General features: G+C 40.7%; 3 protein-coding genes across 3 annotated transcripts; 2 read left to right on the top strand and 1 right to left on the bottom strand.

The window, feature by feature from the left end:
• Positions 1–313: 313 nt before the first annotated feature.
• LOC120425512 (SET and MYND domain-containing protein 4-like) lies at positions 314–2,267 on the bottom strand. Its single transcript, XM_039590059.2, has 2 exons — positions 1,860–2,267; positions 314–1,806 (listed from the first exon to the last, which is right to left on the bottom strand). Exons 1-2 carry the CDS (start codon positions 2,156–2,158, stop codon positions 441–443), a joined length of 1,665 nt encoding a protein of 554 aa, XP_039445993.1. The 5' UTR covers positions 2,159–2,267; the 3' UTR covers positions 314–440.
• A 148-nt stretch (positions 2,268–2,415) lies between these two features.
• LOC120425511 (uncharacterized) lies at positions 2,416–4,327 on the top strand. The gene is made up of 2 exons (XM_039590058.2): positions 2,416–2,821; positions 2,884–4,327. Exons 1-2 carry the CDS (start codon positions 2,505–2,507, stop codon positions 4,247–4,249), a joined length of 1,683 nt encoding a protein of 560 aa, XP_039445992.1. The 5' UTR covers positions 2,416–2,504; the 3' UTR covers positions 4,250–4,327.
• A 555-nt stretch (positions 4,328–4,882) lies between these two features.
• On the top strand, positions 4,883–12,558 carry LOC120425516 (E3 ubiquitin-protein ligase RNF25). The gene is made up of 4 exons (XM_039590065.2): positions 4,883–5,183; positions 5,321–5,389; positions 8,233–8,317; positions 8,380–12,558. Exons 1-4 carry the CDS (start codon positions 5,176–5,178, stop codon positions 9,436–9,438), a joined length of 1,221 nt encoding a protein of 406 aa, XP_039445999.1. The 5' UTR covers positions 4,883–5,175; the 3' UTR covers positions 9,439–12,558.
• The last annotated feature ends 1,752 nt before the right edge of the window (positions 12,559–14,310 follow it).

Below are 14,310 nucleotides of genomic sequence, written 5' to 3'. Positions count from 1 at the left end.
CAGCGGGTTGGAGTATCCGGAGCGTGTATGTAGATGTCCTTGGACTCGTACTCTTGGTGCAGGATTTGCCCTGCTTTGTTGGCCCTGGCACAGTTCCACATCCTATGTCGCGCGTAAAAAAAAAAAAAAAAAAAAAAAAAAAAAAAAAAAAAAAAAAAAACAAAAAAAAAAAAAAAAAAAAAAAAAAAAAAAAGGTGATTAGAAATGGTTTTTAATCGTGTTTTATACCGTTGTACATAAAAATTGGCATAGGGCTTTAGTACCCAATTCAAAAACATGTATTATTTTTTTCAACGAGATTTCTTTAAACAAATAAAAAAACGCATTTGAATTAAATCTAGTGTTATTTATTGTTTGTCACGTCGAGTAACAAGTTCATTTACTTGAGGGAAAAAATAAAAGTAAGAAATCGATGTGCAGCGTTCGTTCAAACTCGAACCTCAAACTAATTCGGCCTGCAGTCTTGCACGCACCAGCCTCTGCCCTTCCGTTTCGCAAGCCATTTCCAGAAAGCTGCAGTAAACCTTCAAAAAATTCCCAAGAAACGCCTCGTTAGGATGGTGACGTGCGTATCGCTTCATAAACTGCTGCAGTGCGATCAATTTTGTGGCAGGATGGACGTCAGCTTTCTCGTAAATCTCCTTCAAAACTAGCATATCCTTTACTGCCTTCGGAGGAATCGGTCGTCCTTTCAGCGAGTGCCATTCTCGATCTGGCTGGTCACAAACGACGCACCGACACTTGAATGGCAATACAGCTCCGGGGATATGCCTCCACCATATTGGGCCATAGCTCACAAAGATTTGTTCACCCTTCCGGACGGGTCGAACCAGTATCACCTTCCGGCGACCGTAATTTAAGCTCTGAATCGCGTGTGGATCGCAGGAATGGTTCAAAAGACTACCAATTGGAAGAACTGCAGCAAACATGTGACCATCACTGGTGAAAAAAGTCGTAGCTAACGGATGAATCATACTACTGTATCTCAACAGAGACCGCAGGAAGAACTGTCGGTGAGATTCGGTGCGTATGATCGACTTGACCACGGGGTTCATCAGGAAGACCACGAAATAGGATGCGACCGCCCTTTTGCCACCCGGTGATGAATCCAGACCCCGAGGATGGGTATTATGCAACACCCTGAACCATTCCATTCGGTCCAGATTTGCGAAATCCAACTCCAAAGGATTGGACTGAGTGCTGACTTCTTTCTCACAGTACTCCATCATTGCCTGAAGATCGTCTCCAAACTGTGTCAATCCATAGAAAAAGAATCTTGGCGTGATTATATCCCCAGTGCCAGAAACACAGCACAGCTTGGTCACAACTCCACACTCAAATCGATGGAACAACTTCCAATGAAGCTCGCGACACTCCTCGCTGCAGTACATGAACAGGACGCACGTCCGGCATGGAATCAAAATTTGGCATACATTAGCACTGCATTGGCTGCAATGCTTGAAGCACAAATTGAAGTCATGGGCAAAAAGTTCACTCGTCTCGTCCAAAATCAAGTCCCCCGCGTTGAAGTCCTTCTCGGCGACCAGTCCCCTACCAAACCTCGGATCATAGCCCATCGCGATCCCTTTGGCCAAGAAGGGGATGCGCGGATTAATGTCCACGTTAAATCCCATCCGCGGATTCGGAACCGTGCCCTTGGAGTGACCATCTGCAATGCGCTGCCTACAGTTGCGTTCGCGTTCCAGCAGTTTCGCCATCAACTTGTCCGGATAGTTGTGCTTCTTAGCCATCTGGATGTTGAATAGGGCCATCTCGTAGTCGCGCATCTCGAAACAAATCGCCGATCTGAAATTAACGAAACGTTAAGATCTCTACCAACGGACACACGAAACCCTTACCGATTGGCATATCCCATGCCCAGCTGTTCCGAATCGGGCGGTGCGTGACAAATGGCCTGGTTGTAGCAGAACGTGGCTTCCACCAGATTCCGTAGCCGATAGAAATGGTTGCCGAATTCGCGTAGTTTACTCGCCTCCAAGTCGGACTTGCAGAGTTCCTCCAGCCCGGCCAGTTGCGAGCTGCCGGCAACGTACTTTATGATTCTTTCAACTGGCCAGTTGAGATCCAATTCCCCGCTTCGGCACGGATTCTTCGCCAAAAGATCGCTTATCATGGAGTCCTCCTGGTCGCGGCCCATGATCTCTAGCTGATGTGGACAACAGTTGCCGCAATCCGTCCTGGTTTTGATTTTAACCGCTTCAACAACTGTTATGCTGATTACGGATTTCCCGCCAAAATAAACGTCAAATTACTTTCTGTTATAATCAAAATACACTCATATCGGTACATAAATCAAAATCGGTGTGTAAAACCCAAAATAATGCTTAATTAACCCATATTATGACTAATATAATCAATGAGTGTAAATAGTATAACAAAAAGATTTCGCGCCTTTTTAGTTGGAAGTAGAACAGTTGGATCGGCGTCGTTGCCCACATCAGGCGGAATTTCAAGCAATCCGGAAAACTTGGCCCAGCCTCACCATGGATCTTGACGGAGAATTCCAAGTGCCGCCTATCGTGGCCAGCGTGCAGCTAATCTACCACCTGAATCTGGAAATCGGCGGCGGACTAAATGAACGGGCCGATGTCAACGCGCTGATACAGTTCATCACCGATTACGGCAAGTTGCGGATCGTTGCGGAACACTTGAAGTGCAACGTCAAAGCGGCCAAGCGGCGAGCTGTCGGAAACAGTATGTTCCGGGATGGGCTTTTTGTGAATGCCATGTTCGCCTACAACGAGAGCATTTGCCTGGCGCTGCCCGGCTCGGACCAGCTGGGAATCGGGTACGCTAATCGGTAAGGGGTGGTCACGTTGTGTTTTGAGGTTAGTTGTAACGGTCGGGAGCTTGTTTTTTCAGGTCGGCCGCTTGTTTCGCGCTGGGCGAGTACGAGATGGCCCTATTCAACATTCAGATGGCTAGGAAGCACAACTATCCGGACAAGTTGATGGCGAAGTTGCTGGAACGCGAACGCAACTGCAAGCAGCGTATTGCCGATGGTCGCTCGAAGGGAACGGTGCCTTGTCCGCGGATGGGATTTAACGTGGACATTAATCCGCGCATCCCCTTCTTGGCCAAAGGGATCGCTATGGGCTATGATCCGAGGTTTGGTAGGGGACTGGTTGCCGAGAAGGACTTCAACGCGGGAGACATAATCTTGGACGAGAAGCTTGAGCTCTGTGGAATCGACTACAACGTGACCTTCCAAACCTGCAACCAATGCAGTTCCAGGCGTTATCACGTTTTGATTCCATGCCCAAAGTGCCCGTTTTTCATGTTCTGCAGCGAGGAATGTCGCGAGCTGAACTGGAAGCTGTTTCACCGCTTCGAGTGCGATGTCGCGACCAAGCTGTGCTCCGTCTCTCGAGTTTCCGACATGATCGCTCCTAGATTGTTCTTCTACGGATTGTCCCAGTTTGGAGATGACGTGCAGGCCATGATGGAATACTGCGAGAAGGCGATCAACGGGAAATTCAACCCTCTCGATCTGGACTACACAATCCCGTGCCGTCTGGATGTGTTCAAGGCCGTGCACAACACCATCACCCGTTACGATTCTGTCGTGGAAATGATTGCGAACAACACTGCCGCCACCTATTCCGTCGTATTCCTGATGAACCCTCTTGTCAAATCGATCATCCGCACCGAACCGCATCGGCGGTTCTTCATTCGATCTATACAAACGTACAGCAAGGTGGCCGCTGCGCTGGCAACCAATTCCGGAATTTCCAAGGGAGTGATAACGACCATCCGCCCCGTTGGCAACCTTTTCAACCACTCGTGCGACCCACACGCGATGACGATCTCCGATGGCGGTCGAGTCAAGATGGTCATGCTGCGACCCGCTCGCCAGGGCGAGCAGATCTTTATATCCTACGGACCAACCTGGTACAAGCCATGTCCCCTTTCGTTGATGTTCAAGTGCTGCTGCATCGTTTGTGACAAGGGCAAAGCTGGACGCGAGTGGCACTCGCTGATGGACCGGAAACTGCCGCAAAACGCCCGCAAAGATGTACAGCTCATGAAGCAGATCCTTGGCGACAGCGGTGTCAACGTTGCTTCCAAGATGAATGCCGTTCAGCAGTTGATCAAAAGGTATGCGGATTACCACCCGCAGCGGGAGGATATCGGATATTTGCTGAAGCTGTACGGCGAATTTCTGTGCTTCATCGTCCAAGACGAGCATCTTGCATTGATGCGAGCCATGCTAATGGCTGAGCAGTGAGCGTTTGCTGAGAAACGTTCGTATTTCTAAACTATTCATTGGTACAGAAGTGAATTAATACCAGAAGTGAATTAAATATTCTTTGAAAATATAAAAAAGGGAAACTTGATCAAAAGAAATGGTCTTTAATTTTGTAACGATATCGTGCCGATAAAGCAGGCCAAGGGATACTGATGATACTCGTCGATTGACACCCAGGCGAGGAACATCCCGGAAAGAGCCCAACCACATCCGTAGTGCTGTTAGATCATCTTGGTCAAAACAGTATGGCTCTGGTTCCTTAAGGATTGCAAGTGTCCTATTTTCTTACCTCCACGTTGGCTTGATTTAGTCTGTGATACTAAGTTTCAAAAAAACTCTGGAAACGAACTTTTTTCCTCCGGAAATTGAATACTTTGATCGAAATAAAACTTAAATGGTAGTTCAAACAGTTAAATAATTTAGTTATCTATTTACAATTATTATATTTTCCTGTTTTCGCATATTAAATTGTTTTAATTAATTTTTATTATGGCTTCAGTGGATTTTCTACAAAAATGTAACGCCAATGCCCTCTTTCCCCTTGAAATTTACCGCTTTTACCGCAGCTGTCATTCGGCTTTTACCGCACGCAGCTGTCATTTCGGATTTTCTTGTTTTCTGTTTTTGGTTCGCTGCGCTGGCTCTTGCGTGTTTTCGTTTCATTCCGCGGAAAACCTTCATCCGGTTCACCCAGCCAGCAGCCCAGCCAAGGTGCGGAAAATTGATTTTTCCCAGCCAGTCAGTTGTCTACGGTGTGTTTGTGTGTGTGTGTGTGTTTGAGGAAAACGCGATTCGTGATTTTTCTCACTCAAGTGGGTGAATACTTCCCGGAGCGGGCGGCTACAGGTGATCGAAAAGGTGGTTTGGTGTTCTGGAACCGGAATTGAGCTCCCACTTGGCCGGAAATGGACGCGTAAGTCTCGCTGATGGGGTCGATTTGTTCACTGTGAAATTAGCTGCAACAAAATCGGTTCCCAAAGGAACTGGATCATTGTCCCGGCCAAAAAGCGATTTAATCGATAATCCTTTTTATTTCTTCGCTATCGGCAGGTTAACAGACGAGGTTGAATCCTTGGAGGCGATCCTGATGGACGATGTTCAAATCACCAGAAATGAAAGGTACGAGCTCCACCTTCTCCGAGTTTGGTTGGGTGGTTTTTGGTTTTTGACTCTGTTCTGTTGTCTCGTCTTGTCTGTGTGTTTTTTTGTTGCGAAAAATCGATTGCACAACTGTTCTAGTGGTAATCGTTGATGTGCATTACAGCTGCAAGTGCATGCAAGTTCGCTGAGTTTTGAGATAAGTAGAGATTGTTTTCAAGTAAATGTATCATAGAACATAAACATAGTTATCAAAAATTTTAGAATAATGTTGTCATATTATTTTAAATAGAATTCATGTAATGTTCAAAAAATATCACAAAAATTAATTAATTACGAATTGATTTGACTGATCCTTCATTTCAAAGCTCTTCTAGAGATTTTTTGGTTGGTAATCGGCTGCATATTATGTTATTAACATATTATGTTAAAGTTTTAAAAGACAGTCACACCACCTTTGCAGACTAAATGCTAAAATTAAATGAGATAAATATTTAACGAAAAACTCCAGGAGGACAAGGCGAGAATCGGACCAGCTCTTCATAACAACTGATGTCATGGTGCCCTTAAAATTTATAAAAAATCCTTGACTCCTCGGTGTATTTTTTTCTGTAAGTCTGATATTTGAAAGAAAAATAGGATTTTTTTTTCTCAGAAAAATCGCAAAAAATCAAATAAATCAAATTTCTTATGAATCTGCATTGAGAGACTCTAAATCACACATTTGACCTCCAAATAAAAAAAAGTTTCCGAACCAAATTTACCAGATTTCTAACATACTTTGAAATTACTCAAATATCATAGTTGGAAGCACCAAGATGACCGATTAAAAATCTTTTCTTTGTACAATTTTTCAAGAAAATAAAGCAAAACATTGCCCGGATACAAATTTGACCATAAAACAACAATAAACTAAAAGTATTTCATTAAATAGCTTTTTATCTCCCCAAAAACTTCCCACCTTATTTTTTTTCAAACCTCTGCCATATTACACGATTACATTCTGGAATCAATATTGCAAAGTGTACGAAATGGCACAATCAAGTGGAATTAAGGACAGGACTTGATGCTGCTCGCTAACTGGGCTTATCGAAAAATGGCGAGGTGATCGTCAATGCAAAATAATTTATAAACAGCAAAATTAAAGTATCTCAGAATTATTTCCTGAGCTTACCATCCAAATTTTCTTCATCTGTGACATGAAATTTCATTAAAAAAAACTTTATAAAGGGTTTTTATTTGTTGAAATTGATATTTTTTGTTTTTTGACGTTTGACTGCTTTTTATTTAGGCCCAGTTAAACAGACATTTTTACAAAGTTCAACATAAAAACAATTATATACACAATTTCATTGTTAAAGTGATCATCACAAAGCTTCGTCAGATTGGAAATAGAAACAGCACATACAAACAGTTCTCAAAATTTGTAATTAATAAAACTGATGATTCACAGCTGTCTAAAAATCATCAACGTTCATAAAAAACTCTGATAATGAAGAATTTTTTTTTGGAAAAAATAATTTTTGGTTCGAAAATCTCGCATGGCATGCGCCTTCAAAGCCTTAAAAAATCAAAACTTACTTAAATGTACTAGCAGTGCTTTCTTTTCATGTTTCTTTAATAGTGATCAGAAGTTAATTAAAAGTTTGAAAAAAGTTTTTTTTTTTTTCATTGAACATGATTTAGGCATCCGCCAAACCCTCGGTTATTTTTGGGTTTTTTGATTTTTGTCAAACTTTTAATAAAAGGTGTCCACGTGGTTTGTGAATGGTCCCTTTGTAATCCGAAGTTATAAAAATGTTAGAAAAATGTTTTTTGTTTCCTGATTTTATTTTTGAAAAATTTAAAAGTAAAAGAAAAATGTAAAACTTTAATTATAATTAAAAAATAAAAAAACAAATTACACTCAACCCCGCTGGTTGGTCACTTTTTCGTTTGACACGAACACGACGATGAAAAAAATATTTTGATTATGAAATAAACAAAAAAACATAAATTTTTAAAGTTTTTTAATTTTTTTTTTGGAAATTTTGAAATAGTAGTTTATGCAACAAGTTGCAAAAAAAAAGGATTTTTAAGCACGAGTCGTACATTTATCCAACGAGGTTCACCGAGTTGGATAAATACGAAGAGTGCTGAAAAAATCAAGTTTTGCAACGAGTTTTATACAACATTTTTTGCAATTCCAAAAAAAAAAAACACACTGAGTGAAATTTTATGTCAAATTTTCATGTATTTTGTCAATAAATCGTTTAAATCAAAAAATGTTGAAAAGTGTTACTTTTCAAAAAAAGTGCTGAAAAGTTCAACTTTTCAGCATTTATTTTGAAAAGTGTTGCTATTCGATTCTGTTATTTTTGGTACAGAAAAGTAGGCTATTTCGTCGTTCAAGAATGGCAGGAAAAGTAAGTAGTTTCACGACGGAATTGCAAAATCAAGTTTTGAACATATATCGAGATATTATCGATGTTCATTCGTAAATTATCGATAGTAGATCGAGAAATTACGATCGAATGATCTTATCGTTGAAACAATTTCATGTAAATCGCCTTTTTTAATTTGCTATAACTCGTCAGGGTTAACTCGGATCGTTTTGCGGCCTTCGACAAAGATGTTTGTAATAAAACTTTGTATAAGTTTACATATATAAAATCAAATTATATTTTTACAAAACAACCATGTCCTTATGGAAACTGAATATCAAATAAGTTAACAACGATTTTCAATATTTTAAATCAAGAACATTGAGATTTTCACTGAATTTTTGCAAAAGAATCAAGATTCTCACATGTGTGCGATTTCTGGGTCTTTTATCCGACAAGTAATATCATTATTAACAACGTACAACACTTTTTAATTTCCAGCGGATATCCGGAGCTAATCGAAACCACCGTATTTCCAACCGTGGGCGAGGAAGTGGACAGCCAGTACGTGTGCATCACGTTGCAGGTATCTACCGCGAATTGCTTCTTCTTGAACTCCAACCTCATAGATCTTACCATTTCTTTCAGGTCCTCCCCGTGCCCGGTTACCCGGACGTGAAGCCCAACATAAAGCTGAAAAATCCGCGCGGGTTAGACGACCACATCATAAACTGTATCGAAGCGGCCGTTCGTCAGAAGCTGGACGAGTGCCTCGGTTCGCCGGTGGTGTTTGACCTGATCGACATCATTCGCGAGCACCTGACCGAGAGTAACCTCCCCACCGGCCAGTGTGTGATTTGCTTGTACGGGTTCCAGGAGGGGGACGAGTTTACGAAAACGGTGTGCTATCACTACTTGCACAGTCACTGCCTGGCGTGCCATTTGAAGGCGTCGAAGAAGAATTACGACGAAGAGTTAGCCAAGATGCCGGGTTGGAAGCAGAAGGAAGCCAAGCCGTACCGGGCGCTGTGTCCAGTTTGTCGGGAGCCGATCGATGTTGACGTGGACCCGTTGAGCAAGTGTAGACCTCCGACGGAACTGTCCAACGCGCCCCGGTTCCAACTGACCGATGAGTTGAAGTCGCTGCAAGCACAAATGAACCGACTCTATCTGCACCAGAAGAGCCGCGGCGGAATTATCGATTTGGACGCCGAGGAGGGAGGGGTGATTTCGATCGAGACCGAGACTCCCAACAGCGAGTCGCCGAAACGCACAAACAATATTGCACAAGATGCTGCGGAGAATCCGGTTGCGGCAGCGCCACCAGTTCAGAAGCAAAGCACGCATCAACACGTGGATCGTGGAAACAATTCTCGCCATGGAGGTGGGAGGAACAATCCTGGTGGGAGCAAACATTCCCACGGAAAGGGAAAGGCAAATGTTGTCCAGAATGGCAATGCTCAAACGGCGGATTCAAGCACGGCCGACGCTGGCGTCGGTGAAAGTCCCGAAGAGCACCACCATTCGCATTCGCATCGCCACTATCGTGGTGGACATCGCCACCACCGGCGAAGCCATCATCACCATCACCATGGGCACAATCGCAGCGCGGCCGGCGCGTCATCTTCGTCGGGCGGAAACGCGGCCACCAACGGCAACGCGCCCCAGAAGAACTTAAACAATCCGTGCGGATCCGGCGCTAGGTGACAAATGTTGCCCCCGGAACTGGAAGACTGGTGCGGAACGGCTCCGTTCGCCAACGGCCACCAGCAGCAGCAGCAGCGGGTACTGCCCAACCCGAATCATTATCCGCCGGCGGCGGCTGCTGCAACTCACCACCATCATCACCGACACCGCCAGCTGGTGGATGACACTTCGACCCGGACGCAACTGCTGCTGATATAACATTTGGCCATCGGACCAGGTAACGCAATTTTTCAATTTAATCACACTTCTAGTAGCAATAGACTAGCAGCAGCCACTTTACGACTGATTAGAATATCATTAAGGAAGCCAACGAGCGAGGCCAAAAATTGCGCCGAAATGGTGGCGGTGATGAGTTGTGATCTTTTATAACGTTTCGGCGGTCGAGGGTTGCGGGGGTAGCTGTGGATTTTAAGGAATTCTTTTTGTAACTGACCTTAAGAGCGGATTTATGTGGCCGTTTGTGGAGGAAGCTAACTGCTTTGCATTGTGTTTGGTGGTTGATTGCATTGATATATCGTGATTTACAATTGAATTAATAGTAAATTTCTTGATAAACCAAATACATTTGAAGCATTCGTAACTTTTTCAGTTATGCGAGTTTTTTTTTTTGCGCAGCTCTCTGAAACTTTGTACAACCCTTCGAATACAAAAGTCAGAGTAGTTAAGCCGGTACGCGACTGGAATGGCGTTGAATAACGTAGTTCATGTCAGTTTCGTTCATACCGATAGGTACAGTACTTGTTCGGTAACTGGGATGAGAACGTAGGCCAGTTGCCAAATTCTGCTTGCTAACTGGGCTGAACGAAAAATGCCGAGGGGTAATCTCTACTTAATTTAATATAAAAATTAAATTTACTCAAAGTTGTACCTAGAACTGACTTTGTTTAGTTTCTTTCATTTGTGACCTGAAATTTCACAAAAACCTAAAAAAAAAATATTATTTATTATTCTTGATTGTTGCATCCACTGACTCATTTTGGTTTGTTTTTGTTTTTTGACGTTTTTTTGGTTTTGAAGTGGGCTTCAGCAAGTTAAAAAACTGAAAGCGGTTCCGTAACCATCACTTTTGAAACTTGATTTGCAGAAAATGCCAACTTTTCAGAAATTTCCAGAACGGGCAAAAAAATCTTTGAGCGAGTTATAAATTTTTAAACCAATACTAATTTAAAAAAAATCGAAAAATCGGTCGCAAAAATTTTTCGAAAAAAAAAAAACTACTTTAGTGAAATTTTGATAAAGTGCACCGTTTTCAAGTTATAGCCATTGTTAGGTAACTTTTTTGAAAATAGTCGCTGTTATTAATTTTAAAAACAAGTGCCCATGTTTACCCACTTTTGAAAAAAAAAAATTGATGAGCTCTGTGCTTTTTAGAACTTTATTGATACGACCCTTAGTTGCTGAGATATTACTATGCAAAGATTAAAAAACAGGAAAATTGACGTTTTCTAAGTCTCACCCAAACAACCCACTTTTTTCAAATGTCGATATCATATCTCAACAATTAATGGTCCGATTTTCAATGTTAAAATATGAAACATTCGTGACATTTTCCGATCTTTTCGAAAACAATATTTTCAATAAATCAAGACTAACATTTCAGAGGGTCAAACATGCAATATTACGCTTTTTTTCAACTTTGCCGAAGACACCAAATCGATCAAAAAATTCCTTCAAAAGATACAGATTTTTGAATTCCATATATAATACAATCCAACGAGAGTCATCATTTTTTGAAATTCCGAAAAACTCCCTTTGAATAAAATTTGTAATCAAATGTCAAAAGTGAAACTTTAAAGCCTCTTGTATCGAAAAGTAGCCGAGCTCCCGTGACCGTGAGGTTACGGGTTTCGCTTTGTAAGCGGAAGGTGATGGGTTTGATCCCTGTCTGGCTCGGCAAAGTCAGGTCCCTTAAAAGAGTAAATATGCTCACTGGGAATACTGACCGGTAGCGTGCTGGGTTTGCAATCCAGAAGTCGTGAGTTCGATTCTCGTACCGAAAAGTAGGCCCTTTCGTCATTAAGTATGACAGAAAAAGTGAATAGTTTACCGACGGAATAACAGCAAAGAGAATTTTAAAAATTTAAAAGAAATTAAGACTCACCAATCAAAACAGTTAGCAATTCCATAGAAAATGGTTGACTGAGCATCGCATCAGATGCCACTGGTATGGAGGTGTGCAAATGCACGGTAAAGTGAACAGGGAACGGATGTGATTTTAAACTATGGTTAAGTCGTCCAATTTTTAAGTCGTCCTCAGTTGTGTCCACATTCGGTGCTGATAATTTCACACGGTAAGCAATATTTGCTTACAAGCGTTCCGGTTTCGGTTGTTTATTTCGCGTAATTTTATTTTTTCAAAGCTCCACAATATTAATGGCAAAAACCAGATGATATTCTAATCCATCGAATTGGAACATACTCAAAAATATTCAAAATAATGCAAACCAAAATATTCAAACCACTAGGAATCAGCTGCAATAGATTAAACGAACAATTTAAACAAACAAACAGTAAATCAATGTAGTACGCGGAATACATTCCTCGCCAGAGTACCGTAGACGTACCGGAGTCGATTTCGATGTTTGTGTGAATGTAGTCTAAGAGAAACTTCTCCTCCGAGAGGGTAGTCGAAACCCTGAGCACAGCAGATTTGTGCATCCTCAGTTAATTGTGTGATTTTGTGTCCTTCTACTTGGTTCATCCTTAAAAAAAACAGTCTAAGTTTACCGTGTAGCAGTTTTAAACCTTTCGAACGCTTTTATAGCGTGCCAAAAAACTAATTAACTAAAACTCACTGTACTATCTCTAACACACAAAACTAACTTATTCAATGGACTGTAACGGTTAATTAAGAGGGACAACCTAGAGTGGTGTCCTAGTTAGTGCAACATTGAAGGATATCTGGCAACATGGAAATCAAGCTAATATATGGAACATCAATTCAATTCTTACCTTTAACTCAAGCAAATCGCATCACCAATCAAATATACTTAAAGGCAAATAGTTGTAGGGGTCAAAATTTCAATGTAATTTCAATGAAATGAGTAAAAAAAAGAAAAGAAAAGTACGAAGCGTGTCGCATGCCATTCTTGAAAGTAAACCAGTCAAAGCTAAACCATATTCGTTAAACATTTTTCAACTCTAAAAACATCCCGAAAATTCCATCCATCCAAACCCGTAAAAGTGGCCCCTCTTATCAGAGAACGTTCTATAAGCTGGCGCCCAAATTTCTGACCCATTACTGAGCGTTTTAAACTCGTTCTCTGGCGTTCTCTCTCTTGCTGTCGTAAAACAAATTGGCCCTAGGTTGTGGAACCTGTTGACTTATCGCGGGGCTTAGCGTAAAAGAGAGAAGTGTGGCGCGGCGTGACCTGGTGGCGATGATGACGCATCATCTTGAGGCTGTTTGTTGTTAAAACTAGAGGATTCCGGAAAATAATAATATGACGAAAAACTAATAATTGCACATTTTTTTCGAAAATACTGAAATTTTGATAATTTGCAGCATGGGAAATTTTGAGAAACGTCAGCCTGCATACATTTGGCTCTTTTTGCGAGTGTGCCACACTGTCCAACACAAAAAAGAGCGAGTTTGTTTGTTTGCCATAGTCTAACACCTCCTTTACTTTTTCGTGTCTGACAGTTTGCCAAACTAGTAAGCCAAGCAAAATGTATACAGACTGAAGCGAAATTGTGTATGCTTTTTCACCTTTATTAGAGGTTTTTTTTTTTTTGCTAAAATAAAAACTCAAATTTTCACAAAATTTCATATTTTTTAATGTATTTAAATTTCCATAATTTGCCATGTGAGTATCAAACGATTCGGAATTTTGCATGCATTTTTCACTTTTTACAGAGTTTTTTTTAAATGAAATTCTAAAATTTTCACAAAATAACGTATTTTTCGAAAATACTAAAATTTTCATAATTTGCAATATAATTCTCAAAAGGTTCTACATTATGAATGCATTTTCATTGTTTTAGAATTTTTGGAATTACATACTAAAATTTTCACAAAATTACGTGATATTTTGAAAGTACCTAATACTCAAATTATATAAATTACTCAAATTTTCATAATTTTCAAATAGTTCTCAAACGATATGAAATTTTGCATGCATTTTCGCTGTAGAATATTTTTTAAACTACTAAAATTTTCATAATTTTCAGCCGATTCGAGAATTTGCATGCAATTTCACTGTTTTAGAGTTTTTTGAATGTCGTACTAAAAGCCTGCAGTCATGGTTTAGGCTATTCTGCATCAATTGCGTAATTTGCAATTTATGACAATTTTAGTATTTGAAAAAAAAAACGGTATTTTGTGAAAATTTTAGTATTTCATTGAAAAAAAAAACTCAAAAACAGTGAAAAATTCATCCAAAATTCAGAATCGTTTGATACCCACATGGAAAATTATGGAAATTTAAGTACATTAAAAAATACGATATTTTGTGAAAATTAGAGTATTTATGTTAGCAAAAAAAACCTCTAATAAAAGTGAAAAAGCATACACAATTTCACTTCAGTCTGTATACATTTTGCTTTGTTTACTAGTTTGGCAAACTGTCAAACACGAAAAAGTAAAGGAGGTATTAGACTATGGCAAACAAACAAACTCGCACTTTTTTTCTGTATTTGACAGTATTAATAATTTCGAGAAAAATTAGAATCCTGCGCTCCAATTAATCGCCGCAGAAAGATATCGTCGCAACGGAAACCCCTAGAAAAAACAAGAGCAAGTAGGCTAACACAAAAAAAATGTTGACATAAACTGAAAATCGTGGTGGCTTGTTTGGCTGGCTGGTGTTGGCTTGTTGGTCCGGTTGTCTATCTTTAGCGCTGGAAGCAGCGGTTCTACGGCCTTTGCGGTCA

Source organism: Culex pipiens, chromosome 2, assembly GCF_016801865.2.
Source record: "Culex pipiens pallens isolate TS chromosome 2, TS_CPP_V2, whole genome shotgun sequence".
Lineage (NCBI taxonomy): Eukaryota > Metazoa > Arthropoda > Insecta > Diptera > Culicidae > Culex > Culex pipiens.
This window is presented reverse-complemented; position numbering and strand designations above follow the sequence as displayed.

Bases quoted from the DNA above. Each gene is read 5' to 3' on its own strand.
- LOC120425516 (XM_039590065.2), top strand. The intron at 5,390-8,232 runs GTACGAGCTCCA...TTTAATTTCCAG, and splicing joins CAAATCACCAGAAATGAAAG to CGGATATCCGGAGCTAATCG. The intron at 8,318-8,379 runs GTATCTACCGCG...CATTTCTTTCAG, and splicing joins ACGTGTGCATCACGTTGCAG to GTCCTCCCCGTGCCCGGTTA.
- LOC120425512 (XM_039590059.2), bottom strand. From the start codon at position 2,158: ATGGGCCGCGACCAGGAGGACTCCATGATAAGCGATCTTTTGGCGAAG. The intron at 1,807-1,859 runs GTAAGGGTTTCG...CGTTAATTTCAG, and splicing joins GGCATGGGATATGCCAATCG to ATCGGCGATTTGTTTCGAGA.
- LOC120425511 (XM_039590058.2), top strand. From the start codon at position 2,505: ATGGATCTTGACGGAGAATTCCAAGTGCCGCCTATCGTGGCCAGCGTG. The intron at 2,822-2,883 runs GTAAGGGGTGGT...TTGTTTTTTCAG, and splicing joins GGAATCGGGTACGCTAATCG to GTCGGCCGCTTGTTTCGCGC.